Genomic DNA, 25749 nt, shown 5'->3' with positions numbered 1-25749 from the left:
ATAGCTGGGAAAATTGCTTCACAAGAGGGATGCCAATGCACAATTGCTCATCTACCATTTTTGGTTAAATCGGTCTCAGAAATACAGGGACAATTTTCATGACATGAGCTATCTGGATTCAACTCGGAAGGGATCCTTAAAGTCATTATACAGGCCTATTTGCTTTTAGAAGACATGCTAAAGTTAAAATAAACGAAGTTTCTAAACTTTGGCCCCAGCGCCTGTCGCTGCGGGGGGTGCAAGTGGCTATTGTGACGTCGCTCGTAGCAACAAGGTCAGTGTTGGAGTTGCGCGCCCGGGTGCATTTCGCATCGAGATTTATCACCCGAGGAGACGCACTGTAATGGGCTATCTGCAGGGGAGAATCTGGAAGGCGGGGGAGAATTTGGAAATCGGTGAATTGAGCCGAATCTGGAAGTCCGTGGATTGAGCTGAAACAACTCTGGGTTTCTTTTATTATTTTTTTTAAAGAGATTTTGCTCTAATTGTCATGATGACCGACTTGCTGTCCGTGGTGTCGGAGGCGGAGAGGAAGTCCTTTCCAACCCTCTCTCAGCTCTCAGAAAACGGTCAGGACAGGACACACTTTCTAGTCTATTATATTGTACAGTTGAAAAGATCTAGCCCACCTTGCCGCATCGTAAAAACACATAGGCTATACCATTTGTTTGCAAACTTTGCACAATTTAGAATCAAGGTGTGCATGTCATTTTTTTAAAGCATTTAGCTATACGAGCAATTTTTATTTTCTGAAAATTGTTCTTTATTTCAGACGTTGACAGCATTTGGTCGAACGTGTCATCTTTCGTGGAGCGACAGATGACCTTGCAAAAGGTAAGAGCACTTCAGAAAGTCGATATTGCCATAGTCAGTTGTCAGTCAGTTCAGCTGAACCGAGGGTATAGCAAAGGAGGAGGTTTTTAGGAGGTTGAAGTTCATTTATTCCATTTCTACACCATTTTAAAACTCTAAAATGCTATTTGATGAAGAGCAAAATCAAACAAAATGACACCAGGCATTAATTATCACCGCGTGTAGGCTACAATCAGTAGTGGAAAAAGTACCCAATTGTCATACTTGAGTAAAAGTAAAGATACCTTAATAGAAAATGACTCAAGTAATAGTGAAAGTCACCCAGTAAAAGTCTAAAAGTATTTGCTTTTAAATATACTTAAGTATCAAAGTAAATGTAATGGCAAAAATAAACAAGTTTCAAAAGTAAAAGCATAAATCATTATCCTTATATTAAGCAAACCAGATGCCACCATTATCTTGTTGTTGTTTTTTTTTTTCACGGCCAGACGGGCGAACTCCAAAACTCAGATTTAATTGACAAACGAAGCATTTGTGTTTAGTGAGTCCGTGTGAATTGTACAATTTTTTTCTGTCCTGGTGAGCATTCGAAATGTAACGAGTACTTTTGGGTGTCGGGAGGGAAAATGTATGGAGTAAAAAAGTACATTATTTTCTTTGAGAATGCAGTGGACTAAAAGTAAAAGTTGTCAAAAAATATAAATAGAAAAGTAAAGTACAGCTACGCCAAAAAACAACTTAAGTTGTATTTTAAAGTATTTTTGCTTAAGTACTTTACACCACTGGCTACAATGTCAACCACTACTCAACCTCGTCATAAATTGACTCATTTACTTGTGGAACAGTACATACAGTGAACATGAAATAGATGCATAATACAGGCTATCAAGTCACAACAAGGCCCGACATCAAATGCTGGCGTCAGTGTGAAACGATCTGGCCTTAATGGCCATGTACTCTTATAATCTCCATTCCGGCACAGCCAGAAGAGGACTGGCCACCCTTCAGAGCCTGGTTCCTCTCTACCCAGTACAGCCAGAAGAGGACTGGCCACCCCTCAGAGCCTGGTTCCTCTCTACCCAGTACAGCCAGAAGAGGACTGGCCACCCCTCAGAGCCTGGTTCCTCTCTACCCAGTACAGCCAGAAGAGGACTGGCCACCCCTCAGAGCCTGGTTTCTCTCTACCCAGTACAGCCAGAAGAGGACTGGCCACCCCTCAGAGCCTGGTTCCTCTCTACCCAGTACAGCCAGAAGAGGACTGGCCACCCTTCAGAGCCTGGTTCCTCTCTAGGTTTCTTCCTATGTTCCTGCCTTTCCAGAGAGTTTTTCCTAGCCACCGTGCTTCTACATCTGCATTGCTTGCTGTTTGGGCTTTTAGGCTGGGTTTCTGTATGAGCACTTTGTGACATCTGCTGATGTAAAAAGGACTTTTAATTGCTTGAGTAACCAGAGCATAAAACAGCTGACTGCGAATGCAAATGATGCCAGATAAATCCTACACATGCATTGAAATAAAAGGCAGAGCCTACAATCGACAAGGACGCATGAAGACAAACAAACTCGACTAAAGAATGACGAATATCAGGAAATACAAAAGGAAAATCTACTTTTGAAAAAGTGATAAAACCACGCCCGTGATTCAGCACCTCTGATTGGACAGCGCCTCGGTACAGGAATAGGGTGGAGCTCCGTGACGTGGTGCTGAATGGATAGTGCCTCTGTCGAGTAGTCAGCTACTGGGCATTCGGAAAGCATTTAGACACCTTCCCCTTTTTCCACATTTTGTTATGTTACAGCCTTTATCTAAAATTGATTTTTTTCTAAAATAAATGTTGATTTTTTTTCTCACAAATTAATACAAATAAAAAACAGAAATACCTTACTTACATAAGCATTCAGACCCTTTGCTATGAGACTCAAAATTGAGCTCAGGTGTATCTTGTTTCGATTGATCCTCCTTGAAATGTTTCTACAACTTGATTGGAGTCCACCTGTGGTAAATTTAATTGATTAGACATGATTTGGAAAGGCACACACCTGTCTATATAAGGTCCCACAGTTGACAGTGCATGTCAGAGCAAAAACCAAACCATGAGGTTGAAGGAATTGTCCATAGAGCTCCGAGACCGGATTGTGTTGATGCACAGATCTGGGGAAGTGTACCAAAACATTTCTGCAGCATTGAAGGTCCCCAAGATCACTGGTTGCCTGGCCAAACTGAGCAATCGGGGGAGAAGGGCCTTGGTCAGGGAGGTGACCAAGAACCCGATGGTCACTCTGATAGAGCTCCAGAGTTCCTCTGTGGAGATGGGAGAAACTTCCAGAAGGACAACCATCTCTGCAGCACTCCACCAATCTGGCCTTTATGGTAGAGTGGCCAGATGGAAGCCACTCCTCAGTAAAAGGCACATGACAGCTCGCTTGGAGTTTGCCAAAAGACATCTAAAGGAATACTCAGACCATGAGAAACTCTTTGGCCTGAATGCCAAGCATCATGTCTGGAGGATGCCTGGCACCATCCCTGCAGTGAAGCATGGTGGTGGCAGCATCATGCTGTGGGTATGTTTTTCAGCGGCAGGGACTGTGAGACTAGTCAGGATCGAAGGAAAGATGAAAGGAGCAAGTACAGAAAGAACCTTGATGAAAACCTGCTCCAGAGTGCTCAGGACCTCAGACTGGGGCGAAGATTCACCTTCCAACAGGACAATGACCCTCAGCACACAGTCAAGAGAATGCAAGAGTGGCTTCGGGACAAGTGTCTGAATGTCCTTGAGAGGCCCAGCCAGAGAGAAAAGGGCGCAGGCTGCTGCTCTCTGCTTTCTACAAGTGAGAGAAAAGGGCGCAGGCAGCTGCTCTCTACTTTCTACAAGTGAGAGAAAAGGGCGCAGGCTGCTGCTCTCTGCTTTCTACAAGTGAGAGAAAAGGGCGCAGGCTGCTGCTCTCTGCTTTCTACAAGTGGGAGAAAAGGACGCAGGCTGCTGCTCTCTACTTTCTACAAGTGAGAGAAAAGGGCGCAGGCTGCTGCTCTCTACTTTCTACAAGTGAGAGAAAAGGGCGCAGGCTGCTGCTCTCTGCTTTCTACAAGTGAGAGAAAAGGGCGCAGGCTGCTGCTCTCTACTTTCTACAAGTGAGAGAAAAGGGCGCAGGCAGCTGCTCTCTGCTTTCTACAAGTGAGAGAAAAGGACGCAGGCTGCTGCTCTCTGCTTTCTACAAGTGAGAGAAAAGGACGCAGGCTGCTGCTCTCTGCTTTCTACAAGGGAGAGAAAAGGGCGCAGGCTGCTGCTCTCTGAGCAATGCCAGTCAGCCAATAAAACCAGCTGTTGTATTTTAATTGGGATTGGAATTAATTTAATTTAACTTTACTTTTTTGGTCTGTGTATGAATATAAATTCTGAAATTGGACTATTTTGCATGTAACAGATTTGAAACTGGCAACTATTTTATTGCCCAATTTTCAGTGACATTAAGAAATATTTTAGCTTTGAGGACAGTCAGGAGACATTAGAGAATTAAATATGACATATCATAAATAGTAGAGGCATAAATAGTCATGATGTCTTTCAGCTATATTCATCATCAGGTCTAGGAGAACTGGTTGACAACTTGTTGTGTCTGTCTGTCTGTCTGTCTGCCTGCCTGCCTGTCTGCCTGCCTGCCTGCCTGTCTGTCTGTCTGTCTGTCTGTCTGTCTGTCCAGGGGGTCTACATTGCAGGCCTGGGATCCTTCACCTTCTCTCAGCAGAAGCTGGACGTAGGCAACAAGTTTGTTTTGATCCAGCGACCCATCTTCCTGCTCTCTGAGAAGCTGTCCCAGTCACACGGCCTCAAGCAGGTCAAACCGCTGTCTGCAGGTGAGTGGTGATGGGCCAAGAACACACACACACACACGCGCGTACGCACGCACGCACACAGACAGACACACACATGAGACATCTTCTGTTAACGCTGGCGCGTTTATGTGAACGATCGCAGATATCAAGCCTGAGTTGTGTGTCTGTGCGCTATACAAAATTGTGCTGATAGCCCGCTGAGCTAAAGCCTGGGCAGTAGCTTGGGGAACTAGTACAATTCTTCAGGTGCCAGGAAAGATGATTAATCAACCCTCTTCCATTATGTTACACTGATACCAGCAATGTGTCCCATAGAAACACTATGTTACACTGATACCAGCAATGTGTCCCATAGAAACACTATGTTACACTGATACCAGCAATGTGTCCCATAGAAACACTATGTTACACTGATACCAGCAATGTGTCCCATAGAAACACTATGATGAAAGAGAATGAATGAGAAAACCCAGTGCACAGCTTTTAGCAGGAGCAAAAAGTCCGTTCTAGTCATTGTATTTCTATGCGTGTGCCTGTGCCACCCGTCTGTCCGTCCGTCGTCACAGCAGGGGATGTGCCACTGGTCCAGCTCAACTTCCCAGCCCTGTCTGTGGAGAGCATGTTGGGGGTGGGATAGAGAGAGCCATCTTGGTGTGTTCATATGTCTGTCTGTGGAGAGCATGTTGGGGGTGGGATAGAGAGAGCCATCTTGGTGTGTTAATATGTCTGTCTGTGGAGAGCATGTTGGGGTGGGATAGAGAGAGCCATCTTGGTGGGTTTAATATGTCTGTCTGTGGAGAGCATGTTGGGAGTGGGATAGAGAGAGCCATCTCTGTCTGTGGAGAGCATGTTGGGGGTGGGATAGAGAGAGCCATCTTGGTGTGTTAATATGTCTGTCTGTGGAGAGCATGTTGGGGTGGGATAGAGAGAGCCATCTTGGTGTGTTTAATATGTCTGTCTGTGGAGAGCATGTTGGGAATGCGATAGAGCCATCTTGGTGTGTTTAATATGTCTGTCTGTGAAGAGCATGTTGGGAATGCGATAGAGAGAGCCATCTTGGTGTGTTTAATATGTCTGTCTGTGGAGAGCATGTTGGGAATGCGATAGAGAGAGCCATCTCTGTCTGTGGAGAGCATGTTGGGGGTGGGATAGAGAGAGCCATCTTGGTGTGTTAATATGTCTGTCTGTGGAGAGCATGTTGGGAATGCGATAGAGAGAGCCATCTCTGTCTGTGGAGAGCATGTTGGGGTGGGATAGAGAGAGCCATCTCTGTCTGTGGAGAGCATGTTGGAAGTGGGATAGAGAGAGCCATCTCTGTCTGTGGAGAGCATGTTGGAAGTGGGATAGAGAGAGCCATCTCTGTCTGTGGAGAGCATGTTGGGGTGGGATAGAGAGAGCCATCTCTGTCTGTGGAGAGCATGTTGGAAGTGGGATAGAGAGAGCCATCTCTGTCTGTGGAGAGCATGTTGGGGGTGGGATAGAGAGAGCCATCTCTGTCTGTGGAGAGCATGTTGGGGGTGGGATAGAGAGAGCCATCTCTGTCTGTGGAGAGCATGTTGGGGGTGGGATAGAGAGAGCCATCTCTGTCTGTGGAGAGCATGTTGGAAGTGGGATAGAGAGAGCCATCTCTGTCTGTGGAGAGCATGTTGGGGGTGGGATAGAGAGAGCCATCTCTGTCTGTGGAGAGCATGTTGGGGGTGGGATAGAGAGAGCCATCTTGGTGTGTTCATATGTCTGTCTGTGGAGAGCATGTTGGGAGTGGGTTAGAGAGAGCCATCTTGGTGTGGCTGAATCTTATCCAACCCAGGTTGTCTGTCTATACACGACTGCTGAGCTAAAGCCTATAGCTTTAACCTGGATAACTAAGTCTTCAGGTCTTAAGACAAGCTGGTTAATCATCACAGGAGACCAGTACACTAACACTAGGAATGTGTGTAATCCATCTGTCATCACAGCAGGGGATGTGCCACTAGTCCAGCTCAACTTCACAGCCCTGTCTGTGGAGAGCCCGTTTGAGCGTCACGTGGTGGAGGGCTGTGTGAGAGAGACTCTGCTGGTGTTGCTGAGAGCCGTGGCCGCCGGACGCTCAGTCCTCTTCACCTTCCACGCCATCGGAGAGCTGTTGTTCTGCCAGAGCAAAGTCAAGATGAAGTTCTACCACGACTTTGTCACCGCCTTGGACGGCAGCGGGAAGCTGCTCTTGGCACTCTCCAATGTCAGTAGGGTGGATTAGATATGTCATGTAGGTAGTGTGTGTATGGGGGTTGGGTAGGGTGTGTGTGTGTGTGTGTGTGTGTGTGTGTGTCAGACAGAGAGAGAGAGAGTGAGCAGGTGTGTATGATTGTACAAGTGCGTTTGTATTTGTGTTGATGACAATTCCCCTACTCCACTCTCTATCCCAGAGACCTGGCACCAGCAACTCTGTCCTGTTTGAGAGATCCAGCATAACAGGGACCAGCAACACCATCATCCTCCCCAGGATCTCTTCCGAACAGGGGGGGAAGGACTGGGGAGAGGAGGCCCTGGCCCAGGTCCAGACAGACTCAGACAGGAAGGAGAAGAATAGAGGTGAGGGAGAGACAGTGGTGTAATCTAGTCCTCTAAAAACAAGGGTTTTTATGGCCAAATTCAACTTATGACCATATTCAACTGATGACCATATTCAATTGATGACTATATTCAACTGATGACCATATTCAACTGATGACCATATTCACCTGATGACCATATTCAACTGATGACCATATTCACCTGATGACCATATTCAACTGATGACTATATTCAACTGATGACCATATTCAACTGATGACCATATTCAACTGATGACCATATTCAACTGATGACCATATTCACCTGATGACCATATTCAACTGATGACCATATTCAATTGATTTGGATTAACTCAGTTAATATCTCGATCAGATTGAGGGGTTTTAATGGGTGTAACGTCTCTGGTGAGAGATATGTGTTGGGGCTCACTTAACCTTGATAACCCCAGTGTTGGAGAGAAAGGTAAGCTAATATAACATTATGTAGACTTGGGCGTATCCCAGAACATGTATGTCTCTTCATCTGCCGAGTCTTTCTCACCTGTAGTTATGTTACCATGTTTACCCAGAATCCCTGGGGACTCCGCAGTCCAGATCCAGACACACCCTGCACCCAGCCAAGGTCAACGGAATCAGTCTCACTGATGACCTGGAGCCTAGACCTCCAGCGGAGACCAAAACTGACAGGTACTGTCGGCCTCACTGCTAACCCCAGCTGTTGTCGGCTAACACTGCTAACCCCAGCTATTGTCGGCCTCACTGCTAACCCCAGCTATTGTCAGCCTCACTGCTAACCCCAGCTATTGTCGGCCTCACTGCTAACCCCAACTATTGTCGGCCTCACTGCTAACCCCAGCTATTGTCGGCCTCACTGCTAACCCCAGCTATTGTCGGCCTCACTGCTAACCCCAGCTGTTGTCGGTCTCACTGCTAACCCCAGCTATTGTTGGCCTCACTGCTAACCCTAGCTATTGTCGGCCTCCCTGCTAACCCTTGCTATTGTCGGCCTCACTGCTAACCCCAGCTATTGTCGGCTAACACTGCTAACCCCAGCTATTGTCGGCCTCACTGCTAACCCCAGCTATTGTCGGCCTCACTGCTAACCCTAGCTATTGTCGGCCTCACTGCTAACCCCAGCTGTTGTCGGCCTCACTACTAACCCCAGCTATTGTCGGCCTCACTGCTAACCCCAGCTATTGTCGGCCTCACTGCTAACCCTAGCTATTGTCGGCCACACTGCTAACCCCAGCTGTTGTCGGCCTCACTGCTAACCCCAGCTATTGTCGGCCTCACTGCTAACCCCAGCTATTGTCGGCCTCACTGCTAACCCCAGCTGTTGTCTGCCTCACTGCTAACCCCAGCTATTGTCGGCCTCACTGTTAACCCCAGCTATTGTCGGCCTCACTGTTAACCCCAGCTATTGCTGGCCTCCCTGCTAACCCTAGCTATTGTCGGCTAACACTGTTAACCCCAGCTATTGTCGGCTAACACTGTTAACCCCAGCTATTGTCGGTCTCACTGCTAACCCCAGCTGTTGTCGGCTAACACTGTTAACCCCAGCTATTGTCGGCTAACACTGTTAACCCCAGCTATTGTCGGTCTCACTGCTAACCCCAGCTGTTGTCGGCTAACACTGTTAACCCCAACTATTGTCGGCTAACACTGTTAACCCCAGCTATTGTCGGCTAACACTGCTAACCTCATCTCCTACTGACCAGGCTGCATCCCACATGGCACCATATTCCATATGTTAAGTAGTGCACTACTTCATAGGGCTTTGATCAAAGGGAGTGCACTGCATAAGGAATAGGGTGCCATTTGGGACATTCCCACACACTGCCACAGGATAGTGAGTGACGCTTGACCCTGGTTGGTCTCTCCTTTAAACCTGTTAATCCAGGACAGAGACACAAGACCCTGGTTGGTCTCTCCTCTAACCCTGTTACTCCAGGACTGTAACACAAGACCCTGGTTGGTCTCTCCTTTAAGCCTGTTAATCCAGGACTGTAACACAAGACCCTGGTTGGTCTCTCCTCTAACCCTGTTAATCCAGGACAGAGACACAAGACCCTGGTTGGTCTCTCCTCTAACCCTGTTAATCCAAGACAGAGACACAAGACCCTGTTTGGTCTCTCCTCTAACCCTGTTAATCCAGGACTGTAACACAGGAGGGAACTTGTGAGAGGGTACTTGTGTCAAATCAAATCAAATGTTATTTGTCACATACACATGGTTAGCAGATGTTAATGCGAGTGTAGCGAAATGCTTGTGCTTCTAGTTCCGACAATGCAGTAATAACCAACGAGTAATCTAGCTAACAATTCCAAAACTACTGTCTTATACACAGTGTAAGGGGATAAAGAATATGTACATAAGGATATATGAATGAGTGATGGTACAGAGCGGCATAGGCAAGATACAGTAGATGGTATCGAGTACAGTATATACATCTGAGATGAGTATGTAAACAGTGGCATAGTTTAAAGTGGCTAGTGATACATGTATTACATAAAGATGCAGTAGATGATATAGAGTACAGTATATACATATACATATGAGATGAGTAATGCAGGGTATGTACACATTATATTAAGTAGCATTGTTTAAAGTGGCTAGTGATATATTTTACATCAATTCTCATCAATTCCCATTATTAAAGTGGCTGGAGTTGAGTCAGTGTGTTGGCAGCAGCCACTCAATGTTAGTGGTGGCTGTTTAACGGTCTGATGGCCTTGAGATAGAAGCTGTTTTTCAGTCTCTCGGTCCCAGCTTTGATGCACTGTTACTGTCCTGTCCTGGGGTAGTGGCTCCATGAATGATGCAGCTCTCCCTGTGTGGGACAGTTCCTCACCTGTCACCACCTGATCATTCAGACAGTGCCCTGAGGTTTAGTCTGCCCTGTACCCCCCACAGTGGTCCTGTGGCCCTGGGCTCTGAAACTAGACCCCTCTGGACTTTCCTCTGTCCATACAGACACTGCCTGCGTCCCAAATGACACCCTATTCCCTATATAGTGCACTACTTTTGACACATCAGGAAACCCTGAATATATATATATATATCAGTAGAGAGAGTTGGGTCAATGCTGTTGAACGGTCTGAGAGCGTCTCTTTCTCCTGCACAGCCGGAGCCAAGTGATAATTGAAGTCTTCCACATTGTGCTGTTTATTAATGCTAGTTTGGTAAACTTATGAAGATGTGAAAGCAGATATGCAGTTTGTTGACACTACAGCACACTACAGACTTGGATACACATTATCCAACATTTTGATCAATAAAAACGTCTGTTAAATCCGCTGCTCTGTTTTGCTTGTTTACAGCGGGTCATTTCACAGGGAACTGTCGCAGGCGCTCACGTATTGTTACATGTTGAGAATAACGGCGTGAAACCTCTTAGGGCTAGGGGGCAGTGTTCGGAAGTTCGGATAAATGACGTGCCCAAAGTAAATTGCATGTTACTCAGGCCCAGAAGCTAGGATATGCATATAATTGGTAGCATTGGATAGAAACGTTTCTAAAACTGTTAAAATAATGTCTGTGAGTATAACAGAACTGATATTGCAGGCGAAAACCCGATGAAAATCCATCCAGATTTTTTTTTTTGAGGTGACTGCCCATTCAAATGCTTGTTTATGGGAAAATCAAAGGAAATCCTCCCAGATTGCAGTTGGCTTCCACTAGATGTCAACAGTCTTTAGAAAGGGTTTCAGGCTTTTTTTGTTGAAAAATTAGCTAGAATTTGTAGTTTTTCAAGGTGGCTCTCATTTGGACTGTAGTCTTGAGGGCGAGAACTTCATTATTTATCTCCGGGATTGAACACACTATTCTCCGTCTTAAATTTGATAGTTTATTTACATATTAGGGTACCTGTGGATTGATTAGAAACGTTGTTTGACTTGTTTAGACGAGGTTTATTGGTAACTTTTGGGATTCCTTTGTATGCATGTTGAACTAGTGGAACGGGTGGATTACTGAATGAAACACGCCAACTAAACATACTTTTTTGGGATATAAAGAAGGACTTTATCGAACAAAACAACCATTTGTTGTGTAGCTGGGACCCTTGGGATTGCAAACAGAGGAAGATCTTCAAAAGTAAGTGATTTATTTTATCGCTATTCCTGACTTTTGTGACATCTCTGCTGGTTTGTAAAATGTTTTTAATGCTTTTGTGTGTGGGGCTCTGTCCTCAGATAATCACATTGTATGCTTTCGCCGTAAGGCCTTTTTGAAATCTGACAAAGCATCTGGATTAACAAGAAATTAAGCTTTTAAATTATGTAGGACACTTGTATGTTCATGAATGTTTAATATTACGATTTTGTAATTGGAATTTGGCGCACTTCAGCTTCGCTCTCGATTTTGATCCCGGTAACGGGATCCGTGCGCTAAGAGGTTTTAACATGGTGTCCGTTATAAAACCTGGCCCAACTCTCTTAATGTATGACTCTGAGGAAACCCATAGGGCTCTGGGCAAAAGCAGTGCATTATATAGGGATTAGGGTGCCATGGGCCCTGGTCAAAAGTAGTGCACTATATAGGGAATAGGGTGCCATTCGAGACGCATTGTAGGCAACTGCCTGTATTCAGTGTTTGTCACCAGTTAAAGTGGAAAGTACTGCTGGTCACTATTGACTATCCAGAGAGTCCTCTCCCTGATTAAAATAAATACCGCTGGCCAACATTGATTGGCCAGAGAGTCCACTCTTTGATTAACAGGAAAGAAAGGAAACCAATCCTTCGTCCCACATGGCACCCAATTCCCTACACACTGCACTTCTTTTGGTCAAACGAAGTGCACTATGGGAATAGGGTGCCATTTGGGGTATATAACCAGATGTATTTTGGTCTCCCAGGACTGTGGTTGAATAGCCCCTGATCTGAAAGATAACCCAGGACTGTGGCTGAATAGCCCCTGAGCTGAAAGATAACCCAGGACTTCTATCTGTTTCCAACCTGCTGTCCTGTAGGTCCACAGTGTCTATCTTACCACTGGAGGGCGCTGCTCTGAAGGAGGGGAAGGTGAAGAGGGGGGACTCTCATCTGGACATGCCCTGTGTCAACCACAACAGGGCTGGACAGGTGTGTGTGTGTGTGTGTGCCGGACACTCTGCCTTTGTGGGTGTGTATGAGGTGTATCAATCAATGAATAACTGTGTGTTTCCCTATAGGAGTTGTGTTACCTGTGTATATAACATCACCTATCCTTCTCTATAGGAGTTGTGTTACCTGTGTATATAACATCACCTATCCTTCCCTATAGGAGTTGTGTTACCTGTATATATAATATCACCTACCCTTCCCTATAGGAGTTGTGTTACCTGTATATATAACATCACCTATGCTTCCCTATAGGAGTTGTGTTACCTGTGTATATAACATCACCTATCCTTCCCTATAGGAGTTGTGTTACCTGTGCATGCAGCGGGCCCAGCGTAACATCCCCCACTACCTGGCAGAGGAGAGGCTGACAGAACAGCAGGAGGAGGAGAAGGTGTTACAGTTCAACGAGCAGCGCAGAGACCAGTACTACCTACAGAGGGAGCAGGTGAGGCCAACACCACTCTGATGATGAGATGAGGAACATGTTCCCTGTTGTCTTTTACTCTTTGTCTTGGAGTGATGAATAGACAGAATACTACTAGACTGAAAGCCAGGGGGAGAGTCTGCATTAGTACTTCTGTTTTAGTCCTGGAGTCACATTAAACTCAGTAGTCAGATTAAACTCTGTAGTCAGATTAAACTCGGTAGTCAGATTAAACTCAGTAGTCAGATTAAACTCAGTAGTCAGATTAAACTCGGTAGTCAGATTAAACTCGGTAGTCAGATTAAACTCAGTAGTTACATTAAACTCGGTAGTCAGATTAAACTCGGTAGTCAGATTAAACTCGGTAGTCAGATTAAACTCAGTAGTTACATTAAACTCAGTAGTCAGACTAAACTCAGTAGTCAGATTAAACTCAGTAGTCAGATTAAACTCGGTAGTCAGATTAAACTCAGTAGTCAGATTAAACTCAGTAGTCAGATTAAACTCAGTAGTCAGATTAAACTCGGTAGTCAGATTAAACTCGGTAGTTACATTAAACTCAGTAGTCAGATTAAACTCAGTAGTCACATTAAACTCAGTAGTCACATTAAACTCAGTAGTCAGATTAAACTCAGTAGCGAGGTGACACTGAGCCTGTGTGTATTTGTGGTGTGGTGGTATGTGTTTATTTTTGATGTGGTGTGTGTGTGTGTGTGTGTGTGTGTGTTTGTGTGTGTGTGTGTATTTGTGATGTGGTGTGGGGGTGTGTGTATATTTGTGACGTGGTGGTGTGTGTGTGGGGGGGTGTGTGTATTTGTGACGTGGTGGTGTGTGTGTGTGTGTATTTGTGATGTGGTGTGGTTGTGTGTGTGTATATGTGGTGTGGTGTGTGTGTCTTTGTGATGTGGTGTGGGGGTGTGTGTATTTGTGTTGTGGTGGTGGTGTGTGTGTGTGTGTGTGTGTGTGTGTGTGTGTGCGTGTGTGTATTTGTGATGTGGTGGTGTGTGTGTGTGTGTGTGTGTGTGTGTGTGTGTGTGTGTGTATTTGTGATGTGGTGGTGTGTGTGTGTATTTGTGATGTGGTGGTGTGTGTGTGTGTGTGTGTTAGGCGGACCGTCTGGAGATACGTGAGAACAACCAGAAGGTGGCAGCGTTCAACCTGGCAGTGTCTGAAGCCATGAAGGAGAAGAAGGTTGCTCGCTCCTCCCACTTCCATGTGAGCCCTGGCCTTGTCCAATCAGCACACTGATCTTCAGGGGGTTTAAGTGTTCTAGAGTTCAAATGGTCCACAGCTTTTCAGTTGCTGCATTCAGCATGCATTGGTCTATGCACAGTTACTATTGCAACACTTAGCCAATGGTCTAAACATATCAATGAATGATGTCGTGATGATATTGAACCCCCCCCCCCCTCCCCCCACAGGATTCGTACATCTTCAGGGGCCGTCCCCTCACCCCTCCCAGGGTCCATAAGCAGCGCGGCTACATGCGGGATCTGCGGGCCCAGGCGGAGTGGAGGAAGGGCCAGGTCAGCCAGACTCAGCAGGACCAGGAGCTCATCGACCTGCTACAACAGGTCCAGCTGGCACAGGAGTAGGTGATGCACCTGAGTCCCATATGGCACCCCATTCCCTATGTAGTGCACTACTTAGTTTTGACCAGGGCTCTTCAGTGCACTATAAAGGGAGTAGGGTACCACGTCAATATGTTTGTCTAAGAGGAAGTGCACCTGCTGCCATGAACCCATGTCAACAGGCCTGTGGTCTCTACTGTACATACAGACTGCTGTGGTCATTGTACAGTCTGTTGCTCAGTTTCGACAGTGTGTGAATAGCTATTGTGTGTCTCAGAATCGCCTTGCAAAAGTCCCAGCAGCTCCACCTGAGACAGAAGAACACTAGCTGCTACAAGAAAGCCCTGGATACACAGGTAAGAGTCTGTCCTACCATATATTATATAGCATACTTACCAGACCCTACCTACCAGACCCTACCTACCAGACCATACCTTCCAGACCAGACCTAACAGACCAGACCTACCAGACCAGACCATACCTACCATACTTAACAGACCTTACCTACCAGACCTACCAGACCATACCTACCAGGCCATACCTACCTGGCCAGACCTACCAGACCATACCTACCGGACCATATCTACCAAAACATACCTACCAGGCCAGACCTACCAGAACATACCTACCAGACCTACCAGACCATACCTACCAGGCCATACCTACCTGGCCAGACCTACCAGACCATACCTACCGGACCATATCTACCAAAACATACCTACCAGGCCAGACCTACCAGAACATACCTACCAGGCCAGACCTACCAGAACATACCTACCAGACCAGATCTACCAGACCACACCTACCAGACCAGACCTACCAGACCATACCTACCAGGCCAGACCTACCAGACCCTCCCTACCAGACCACACCTACCAGACCAGACCTACCAGACCACACCTACCAGACCACACCTACCAGACCACACCTACCAGACCACACCTACCAGACCAGACCATGCCTACCAGACAATACCTACCAGACAATACCTACCAGACCACACCTACCAGACCAGACCTACCAGACCAGACCTACCAGACCCTCCCTACCAGACCATACCTACCAGACCATACCTACCAGACCCTACCTACCATACCTACCAGCCCCTTCCTACCAGGCCTGACCTACCAGGCCAGACCTACCCAACCAAACCTACCATACCAGACCTACCAAAGACATGCCTCCCACCATGTGTTACACAAGTGCAGGTTGAAGTGGAGGGATATTTATTATGTTGATAAAAAGGCTGTGGATTGAAAAACTGAACTCCCAGGTGTGCTGCACAGGTTAAGGCTGAACAAGGCAGAGGGGACCACTACAGATTGATGTTTACCTGACCACCTGTCTTGTTGTACAGGTGGAAACAGGGAAGGGCAAGCAGAAGGCCAAGGGAGATAGGAGAGTGATGTTCCCGCCCATCCAGGGACAGACAGCACCAGGAGACGACTCAGAGCAGGCAGGAAACATAATATAGACAAGTCTCTACGGAGAGGAGAGGAGAGGGGGAGACAGATGGAGAGGTTTAAGAAAAAGAAGGGAAGGGATAGAGAGGGAAGGAAAGAGGCAGTAGAAATGGGGAGGAAGAGGAGGAAAAATTAATGGTAAAGAAGGACAGTTGGACATGAAGTACTTAAAGAAGGACAGTTGAACCAGACTTGAAGTACTTAAAGAAGGACAGTTGAACCAGACTTGAAGAACTTAAAGAAGGACAGTTGAACCAGACTTGAAGAACTTAAAGAAGGACAGTTGAGGAAGGAAATGCAGTAGATGAGGGAATTGAACAGTAGTCCAGGTCCTCTGTGGTGTCTGTCTAGTCCAGGTTGAACAGTAGTCTTGCTCCTCTGTGGTGTCTGTCTAGTCCAGGTTGAACAGTAGTCTTGCTCCTCTGTGGTGTCTGTCTAGTCCAGGTTGAACAGTAGTCTTGCTCCTCTGTGGTGTCTGTCTAGTCCAGGTTGAACAGTAGTCCAGCTCCTCTGTGGTGTCTGTCTAGTTCAGGTTGAACAGTAGTCTAGCTCCTCTGTGGTGTCTGTCTAGTCCAGGTTGAACAGTAGTCCAGCTCCTCTGTGATGTCTATGTCTAGTCCAGGTTGAACAGTAGTCCAGCTCCTCTGTGGTGTCTATATCTAGTCCAGGATGAACAGTAGTCCAGCTCCTCTGTGGTGTCTGTCTAGTCCAGGTTGAACAGTAGTCCAGCTCCTCTGTGATGTCTGTCTAGTCCAGGTTGAACAGTAGTCTAGCTCCTCTGTGGTGTCTATGTTTAGTCCAGGTTGAACAGTAGTCCAGCTCCTCTGTTGTGTCTATGTCTAGTCCAGGTTGAACAGTAGTCTAGCTCCTCTGTGGTGTATGTCTAGTCCAGGTTGAACAGTAGTCCAGCTCCTCTGTGGTGTATGTCTAGTCCAGGTTGAACAGTAGTCCAGCTCCTCTGTGGTGTCTATGTCTAGTCCAGGTTGAACAGTAGTCCAGCTCCTCTGTGGTGTCTGTCTAGTCCAGGTTGAACAGGAGTCCAGCTCCTCTGTGGTGTCTGTCTAGTCCAGGTTGAACAGTAGTCCAGCTCCTCTGTGGTGTCTGTCTAGTCCAGGTTGAACAGTAGTCCAGCTCCTCTGTGATGTCTATGTCTAGTCCAGCTCCTCTGTGGTGTCTATGTCTAGTCCAGGTTGAACAGTAGTCCAGCTCCTCTGTGGTGTCTATGTCTAGTCCAGGTTGAACAGGAGTCCAGCTCCTCTGTGGTGTCTGTCTAGTCCAGGTTGAACAGTAGTCCAGCTCCTCTGTGGTGTGTATGTCTAGTCCAGGTTGAACAGTAGTCTAGCTCCTCTGTGGTGTCTGTCTAGTCCAGGTTGAACAGGAGTCCAGCTCCTCTGTGGTGTCTGTCTAGTCCAGGTTGAACAGTAGTCTAGCTCCTCTGTGGTGTCTGTCTAGTCCAGGTTGAACAGGAGTCCAGCTCCTCTGTGGTGTCTGTCTAGTCCAGGTTGAACAGTAGTCTAGCTCCTCTGTGGTGTCTGTCTAGTCCAGGTTGAACAGTAGTCTAGCTCCTCTGTGGTGTCTATGTCTAGTCCAGGTTGAACAGTAGTCTAGCTCCTCTGTGGTGTCTATGTCTAGTCCAGGTTGAACAGTAGTCCAGCTCCTCTGTGGTGTCTGTCTAGTCCAGGTTGAAAAGTAGTCCAGCTCCTCTGTGGTGTCTATATCTAGTCCAGGTTGAACAGTAGTCCAGCTCCTCTGTGGTGTCTATATCTAGTCCAGGTTGAACAGTAGTCCAGCTCCTCTGTGGTGTCTATGTCTAGTCCAGGTTGAACAGTAGTCCAGCTCCTCTGTGGTGTCTGTCTAGTCCAGGTTGAACAGTAGTCCAGCTCCTCTGTGGTGTCTGTCTAGTCCAGGTTGAACAGTAGTCCAGCTCCTCTGTGGTGTCTATGTTTAGTCCAGGTTGAACAGTAGTCTAGCTCCTATGTGGTGTCTGTCTAGTCCAGGTTGAACAGGAGTCCAGCTCCTCTGTGGTGTCTGTCTAGTCCAGGTTGAACAGTAGTCTAGCTCCTCTGTGGTGTCTATGTCTAGTCCAGGTTGAACAGTAGTCTAGCTCCCCTGTGGTGTCTATTTCTAGTCCAGGTTGAACAGTAGTCTAGCTCCTCTGTGGTGTCTATGTCTAGTCCAGGTTGAACAGTAGTCTAGCTCCCCTGTGGTGTCTATTTCTAGTCCAGGTTGAACAGTAGTCTAGCTCCTCTGTGGTGTCTATGTCTAGTCCAGGTTGAACAGTAGTCTAGCTCCTCTGTGGTGTCTGTCTAGTCCAGGTTGAACAGTAGTCCAGCTCCTCTGTGATGTCTATGTCTAGTCCAGGTTGAACAGTAGTCCAGCTCCTCTGTGGTGTCTGTCTAGTCCAGGTTGAACAGTAGTCTAGCTCCTCTGTGGTGTCTATGTCTAGTCCAGGTTGAACAGTAGTCTAGCTCCTCTGTGGTGTCTGTCTAGTCCAGGTTGAACAGTAGTCCAGCTCCTCTGTGGTGTCTATGTCTAGTCCAGGTGGAACAGTAGTCCAGCTCCTCTGTGATGTCTATGTTTAGTCCAGGTTGAACAGTAGTCTAGCTCCTCTGTGGTGTCTGTCTAGTCCAGGTTGAACAGGAGTCCAGCTCCTCTGTGGTGTCTCTCTAGTCCAGGTTGAACAGTAGTCTAGCTCCTCTGTGGTGTCTGTCTAGTTCAGGTTGAACAGTAGTCTAGCTCCTCTGTGGTGTGTATGTCTAGTCCAGGTTGAACAGTAGTCTAGCTCCTCTGTGGTGTCTATGTCTAGTCCAGGTTGAACAGTAGTCTAGCTCCTCTGTGGTGTCTATGTTTAGTCCAGGTTGAACAGTAGTCCAGCTCCTCTGTGATGTCTATGTCTAGTCCAGGTTGAACAGTAGTCCAGCTCCTCTGTTGTGTCTATGTCTAGTCCAGGTTGAACAGTAGTCCAGCTCCTCTGTTGTGTCTATGTTTAGTCTAGGTTGAACAGTAGTCCAGGTCCTCTGTGATGTCTATGTCTAGTCCAGGTTGAACAGTAGTCTAGCTCCTCTGTGGTGTCTATGTCTAGTCCAGGTTGAACAGTAGTCTAGCTCCTCTGTGGTGTCTATGTCTAGTCCAGGTTGAACAGTAGTCTAGCTCCTCTGTGGTGTCTATGTCTAGTCCAGGTTGAACAGTAGTCTAGCTCCTCTGTGGTGTCTATGTCTAGTCCAGGTTGAACAGTAGTCTAGCTCCTCTGTGGTGTCTATGTCTAGTCCAGGTTGAACAGTAGTCTAGCTCCTCTGTGGTGTCTATGTTTAGTCTAGGTTGAACAGTAGTCCAGCTCCTCTGTGGTGTCTGTCTAGTCCAGGTTGAACAGTAGTCCAGCTCCTCTGTGGTGTCTATGTTTAGTCCAGGTTGAACAGTAGTCCAGCTCCTCTGTGATGTCTATGTCTAGTCCAGGTTGAACAGTAGTCCAGCTCCTCTGTTGTGTCTATGTCTAGTCCAGGTTGAACAGTAGTCCAGCTCCTCTGTTGTGTCTATGTTTAGTCCAGGTTGAACAGTAGTCCAGCTCCTCTGTTGTGTCTATGTTTAGTCCAGGTTGAACAGTAGTCTAGCTCCTCTGTGATGTCTAGTCCAGGTTGAACAGTAGTCCAGCTCCTCTGTGATGTCTATGTCTAGTCCAGGTTGAACAGTAGTCCAGCTCCTCTGTGATGTCTATGTCTAGTCCAGGTTGAACAGTAGTCCAGCTCCTCTGTGGTGTCTATGTCTAGTCCAGGTTGAACAGTAGTCCAGCTCCTCTGTGGTGTCTATGTCTAGTCTAGGTTGAACAGTAGTCCAGCTCCTCTGTGGTGTCTATGTCTAGTCCAGGTTGAACAGTAGTCCAGCTCCTCTGTGGTGTCTATGTCTAGTCTAGGTTGAACAGTAGTCCAGCTCCTCTGTGATGTCTATGTCTAGTCCAGGTTGAACAGTAGTCCAGCTCCTCTGTGGTGTCTATGTCTAGTCCAGGTTGAACAGTAGTCCAGCTCCTCTGTGATGTCTATGTCTAGTCCAGGTTGAACAGTAGTCCAGCTCCTCTGTGGTGTCTATGTCTAGTCCAGGTTGAACAGTAGTCCAGCTCCTCTGTTGTGTCTATGTCTAGTCCAGGTTGAACAGTAGTCCAGCTCCTCTGTGGTGTCTATGTCTAGTCCAGGTTGAACAGTAGTCCAGCTCCTCTGTGGTGTCTATGTTTAGTCCAGGTTGAGTAGAAAACAATCTCAGCACACTGGTGATCTTCATGCTCTGCCAATCAAATGGCTCTTCTTTAACCGAGAACAGGAAGTCATAGTTGAGAGATTCCAGTACTTATAGATGACAGATGAGTTTCCAGTAGTTGTGAGCTCCTCTGTGATTGTAATCTTCACCCAGGTTGAGTAGACAAATAATTTGAGGATCTTGATGCTCCACAAATCTAATGGATGTTATTTAATTAACGTATCTACCAGGTGGAGTACCAGGGCTCGGGCCTCCCAGCGCGCCTGCCCGACTCGGACGGCCCTGTGTTTGGCCAGCTGGACTGTACCCCTGCTGGGCTGTCAGAGCAGAGGCAGCGGGCGGAGAAGGTCTCCCAGGAACAACTGACCACGGCTAATAACAAGAGAAAAGAGCTGCTCCTTAACCGCAGCACCAAACAGAAGAACGAGAGAGAGATGCTCAACAGGAACAGGAAGGAGTGAGTGGAAGGGGGAAGGCAGGGGGGGGAGGTGGGGGAAAGGGAGCGAGAGGGAGTCATGGAGAGACGGGGGAGTGGGGAGGGTGAAATTCTCCACTTGAAATTCAGAAAGTGAGTGAATAAAATGAGAATGCAGAAAAAAAATGGTATATGGAATGGTTCAAGGTTAAAGGCCATTTTATATGCGATGTCTTGTCTATATGTTCTGTTTCTATATTTTCCTCTCACTCTCTCTCCTGGCAGACTGATAAACGACCACATCAACCGCTTTGAGAAGCTGCGTAACCTGAGGGCCTCGTTGGAGGACACCTGGAGACGCAGCGCCGAACTGAAACGCCACCGAGACAGAGAGGAGAAGGAATTCATCAAGTAATATACTCAAATCACAACCTGGATTGGCCCTAACCCTTCTATGTTTACAGATCTGTAAGATGGAAACAATATGATGGAAGCTTTCCCACTACATTGTTTATACCTATCCATACCCTTCAGATCTACCACTACACTGTTTATACCTATCCAGACCCTTCAGATCTACCACTACACTGTTTATACCTATCCAGACCCTTCAGATCCACCACTACACTGTTTATACCTATCCAGACCCTTCAGATCTACCACTACACTGTTTATACCTATCCAGACCCTTCAGATCTACCACTACACTGTTTATACCTATCCAGACCCTTCAGATCTACCACTACACTGTTTATACCTATCCAGACCCTTCAGATCTACCACTACACTGTTTATACCTATCCAGACCCTTCAGATCTACCACTACACTGTTTATACCTATCCAGACCCTTCAGATACACTAGCATCGGGGGTTAGGGTTAAGAAGGAGAAAAAGGTAGTGATTTGGGACCAGCTGATTGAGTCGATCACTGTCATGATAGTTGACGTCTGCTATCTGTACCATCACATTCTGACGTTGATCTCTGATGTCTATGACAGGTCTGGGAGCAGTCTGCTGATTGATTGACCACATTCTGACGTTGATCTCTGATGTCTATGACAGGTCTGGGAGCAGTCTACTGATTGATTGACCACATTCTGACGTTGATCTCTGATGTCTATGACAGGTCTGGGAGCAGTCTTCTGATTGACCACATTCTGACGTTGATCTCTGATGTCTATGACAGGTCTGGGAGCAGTCTTCTGATTGACCACATTCTGACGTTGATCTCTGATGTCTATGACAGGTCTGGGAGCAGTCTGCTGTTTGATTGACCACATTCTGACGTTGATCTCTGATGTCTATGACAGGTCTGGGAGCAGTCTGCTGATTGATTGACCACATTCTGACGTTGATCTCTGATGTCTATGACAGGTCTGGGAGCAGTCTTCTGATTGACCACATTCTGACGTTGATCTCTAATGTCTCTGACAGGTCTGGGAGCAGTCTGCTGATTGATTGACCACATTCTGACGTTGATCTCTGATGTCTATGACAGGTCTGGGAGCAGTCTGCTGATTGATTGACCACATTCTGACGTTGATCTCTGATGTCTATGACAGGTCTGGGAGCAGTCTGCTGATTGATTGACCACATTCTGACGTTGATCTCTGATGTCTATGACAGGTCTGGGAGCAGTCTGCTGATTGATTGACCACATTCTGACGTTGATCTCTGATGTCTATGACAGGTCTGGGAGCAGTCTGCTAATTGATTGACCACATTCTGACGTTGATCTCTGATGTCTATGACAGGTCTGGGAGCAGTCTTCTGATTGACCACATTCTGACGTTGATCTCTGATGTCTATGACAGGTCTGGGAGCAGTCTGCTGATTGATTGACCACATTCTGACGTTGATCTCTGATGTCTATGACAGGTCTGGGAGCAGTCTTCTGATTGACCACATTCTGACGTTGATCTCTGATGTCTATGACAGGTCTGGGAGCAGTCTGCTGATTGACCACATTCTGACGTTGATCTCTGATGTCTATGACAGGTCTGGGAGCAGTCTGCTGATTGATTGACCACATTCTGACGTTGATCTCTGATGTCTATGACAGGTCTGGGAGCAGTCTGCTGATTGACCACATTCTGACGTTGATCTCTGATGTCTATGACAGGTCTGGGAGCAGTCTGCTGATTGATTGACCACATTCTGACGTTGATCTCTGATGTCTATGACAGGTCTGGGAGCAGTCTTCTGATTGACCAGTGTGAGCAGTACCGCCGCTGTTACCAGTGCAAGAGGAAGACAGAGAACTGTGGAGAGACAAACATCTGGAAAGAGTCTCACTACATCCCTGGCTCTCGCCTCATGGTGTAGACCGCTGAAACCTGGTCTCAGAGCAAACGTAGCCATGCCACTCCATTTAGTATGATATGTTACTTTACATTAGATTACATTACATTGGCTTACCAACGTAATAGCGGTCGTACAATATAATATGAATTGTAGGACGTATCCTACGTCTTGATTGCACCAGTATCGTTTAGTATGATATATCACACTCAACTGCTGTAGTATGATACAGTGCCTTGCGAAAGTATTCGGCCCCCTTGAACTTTGCGACCTTTTGCCACATTTCAGGCTTCAAACATAAAGATATAAAACTGTATTTTTTTGTGAAGAATCAACAACAAGTGGGACACAATCATGAAGTGGAACGACATTTATTGGATATTTCAAACTTTTTTAACAAATCAAAAACTGAAAAATTGGGCGTGCAAAATTATTCAGCCCCCTTAAGTTAATACTTTGTAGCGCCACCTTTTGGTGCGATTACAGCTGTAAGTCGCTTGGGGTATGTCTCTATCAGTTTTGCACATCGAGAGACTGACATTTTTTCCCATTCCTCCTTGCAAAACAGCTCGAGCTCAGTGAGGTTCGATGGAGAGCATTTGTGAACAGCTGTTTTCAGTTCTTTCCACAGATTCTCGATTGGATTCAGGTCTGGACTTTGACTTGGCCATTCTAACACCTGGATATGTTTATTTTTGAACCATTCCATTGTAGATTTTGCTTTATGTTTTGGATCATTGTCTTGTTGGAAGACAAATCTCCGTCCCAGTCTCAGGTCTTTTGCAGACTCCATCAGGTTTTCTTCCAGAATGGTCCTGTATTTGGCTCCATCCATCTTCCCATCAATTTTAACCATCTTCCCTGTCCCTGCTGAAGAAAAGCAGGCCCAAACCATGATGCTGCCACCACCATGTTTGACAGTGGGGATGGTGTGTTCAGCTGTGTTGATTTTACGCCAAACATAACGTTTTGCATTGTTGCCAAAAAGTTCAATTTAGGTTTCATCTGACCAGAGCACCTTCTTCCACATGTTTGGTGTGTCTCCCAGGTGGCTTGTGGCAAACTTTAAACAACACTTTTTATGGATATTTTTAAGAAATGGCTTTCTTCTTGCCACTCTTCCATAAAGGCCAGATTTGTGCAATATACGACTGATTGTTGTCCTATGGACAGAGTCTCCCACCTCAGCTGTAGATCTCTGCAGTTCATCCAGAGTGATCATGGGCCTCTTGGCTGCATCTCTGATCAGTCTTCTCCTTGTATGAGCTGAAAGTTTAGAGGGACGGCCAGGTCTTGGTAGATTTGCAGTGGTCTGATACTCCTTCCATTTCAATATTATCGCTTGCACAGTGCTCCTTGGGATGTTTAAAGCTTGGGAAATATTTTTGTATCCAAATTCGGCTTTAAACTTCTTCACAACAGTATCTCGGACCTGCCTGGTGTGTTCCTTGTTCTTCATGATGCTCTCTGCGCTTTTAACGGACCTCTGAGACTATCACAGTGCAGGTGCATTTATACGGAGACTTGATTACACACAGGTGGGTTGTATTTATCATCATTAGTCATTTAGGTCAACATTGGATCATTCAGAGATCCTCACTGAACTTCTGGAGAGAGTTTGCTGCACTGAAAGTAAAGGGGCTAAATAATTTTGCACGCCCAATTTTTCAGTTTTTGATTTGTTAAAAAAGTTTGAAATATCCAATAAATGTCATTCCACTTCATGATTGTGTCCCACTTGTTGTTGATTCTTCACAAAAAAATACAGTTTTATATCTTTATGTTTGAAGCCTGAAATGTGGCAAAAGGTCGCAAAGTTCAAGGGGGCCGAATACTTTTGCAAGGCACTGTATATCACGCTCAACTGCTTTAGTTTGATATATCACGCTCAACTGCTTTAGTATGATATATCACACTCAACTGCTTTAGTTTGATATATCACACTCAACTGCTTACGATACGATATATCACACTCAACTGCTTTAGTTTGATATATCACACTCAACTGCTTACGATATGATATATCACACTCAACTGCTTACGATACAATATATCACACTCAACTGCTTTAGTATGATATATCCCACTCAACTGCTTACGATACGATATATCACACTCAACTGCTTTAGTATGATATATCCCACTCAACTGCTTACAATACGATATATCCCGCTCAACTGCTTTAGTTTGATATATCACACTCAACTGCTTTAGTATGATATATCACACTCAACTGCTTTAGTGTGATATCACACTCAACTGCTTTAGTATGATATATCACACTCAACTGCTTTAGTGTGATATATCACACTCAACTGCTTTAGTGTGATATATCACACTCAACTGCTTTAGTTTGATATATCACACTCAACTGCTTTAGTTTGATATATCACACTCAACTGCTTACGATACGATATATCACACTCAACTGCTTTAGTTTGATATATCACACTCAACTGCTTTAGTTCGATATATCACACTCAACTGCTATCACACTCAACTGCTTTAGTATAATATATCACACTCAACTGCTTTAGTATAATATATCACACTCAACTGCTTTAGTATGATATATCCCACTCAACTGCTTACGATACGATATATCACACTCAACTGCTTTAGTATGATATATCACACTCAACTGCTTTAGTATGATATATCACACTCAACTGCTTTAGTATAATATATCACACTCAACTGCTTTAGTATGATATATCACACTCAACTGCTTTAGTATAATATATCACACTCAACTGCTTTAGTATGATATATCCCACTCAACTGCTTACGATACGATATATCACACTCAACTGCTTTAGTATAATATATCACACTCAACTGCTTTAGTATGATATATCCCACTCAACTGCTTACGATACGATATATCACACTCAACTGCTTTAGTATAATATATCACACTCAACTGCTTTAGTATAATATATCACACTCAACTGCTTTAGTATGATATATCACACTCAACTGCTTTAGTATGATATATCCCACTCAACTGCTTACGATACGATATATCACACTCA

The 25749-nt window shown here is 45.8% G+C and overlaps 1 protein-coding gene across 1 annotated transcript; it reads left to right on the top strand.

Annotated features, from left to right (window-relative positions):
- Positions 1-22836, top strand: LOC118941081 (coiled-coil domain-containing protein 81-like). The gene is made up of 14 exons (XM_036951588.2): positions 1-569; positions 773-834; positions 4510-4663; positions 6598-6857; positions 7045-7210; positions 7761-7878; positions 12162-12273; positions 12593-12739; positions 13826-13933; positions 14140-14309; positions 14567-14645; positions 20228-20454; positions 20698-20823; positions 22600-22836. The coding sequence occupies exons 1-14, from the start codon at positions 491-493 to the stop codon at positions 22736-22738; spliced, it is 1947 nt and encodes a 648-aa protein (XP_036807483.2). The 5' UTR covers positions 1-490; the 3' UTR covers positions 22739-22836.
- The last annotated feature ends 2913 nt before the right edge of the window (positions 22837-25749 follow it).

Source organism: Oncorhynchus mykiss, chromosome 18 (genome assembly GCF_057628025.1).
Source record: "Oncorhynchus mykiss isolate SJ-2025 chromosome 18, ASM5762802v1, whole genome shotgun sequence".
Taxonomy (NCBI): Eukaryota; Metazoa; Chordata; class Actinopteri; order Salmoniformes; family Salmonidae; genus Oncorhynchus; species Oncorhynchus mykiss.
This window is presented reverse-complemented; position numbering and strand designations above follow the sequence as displayed.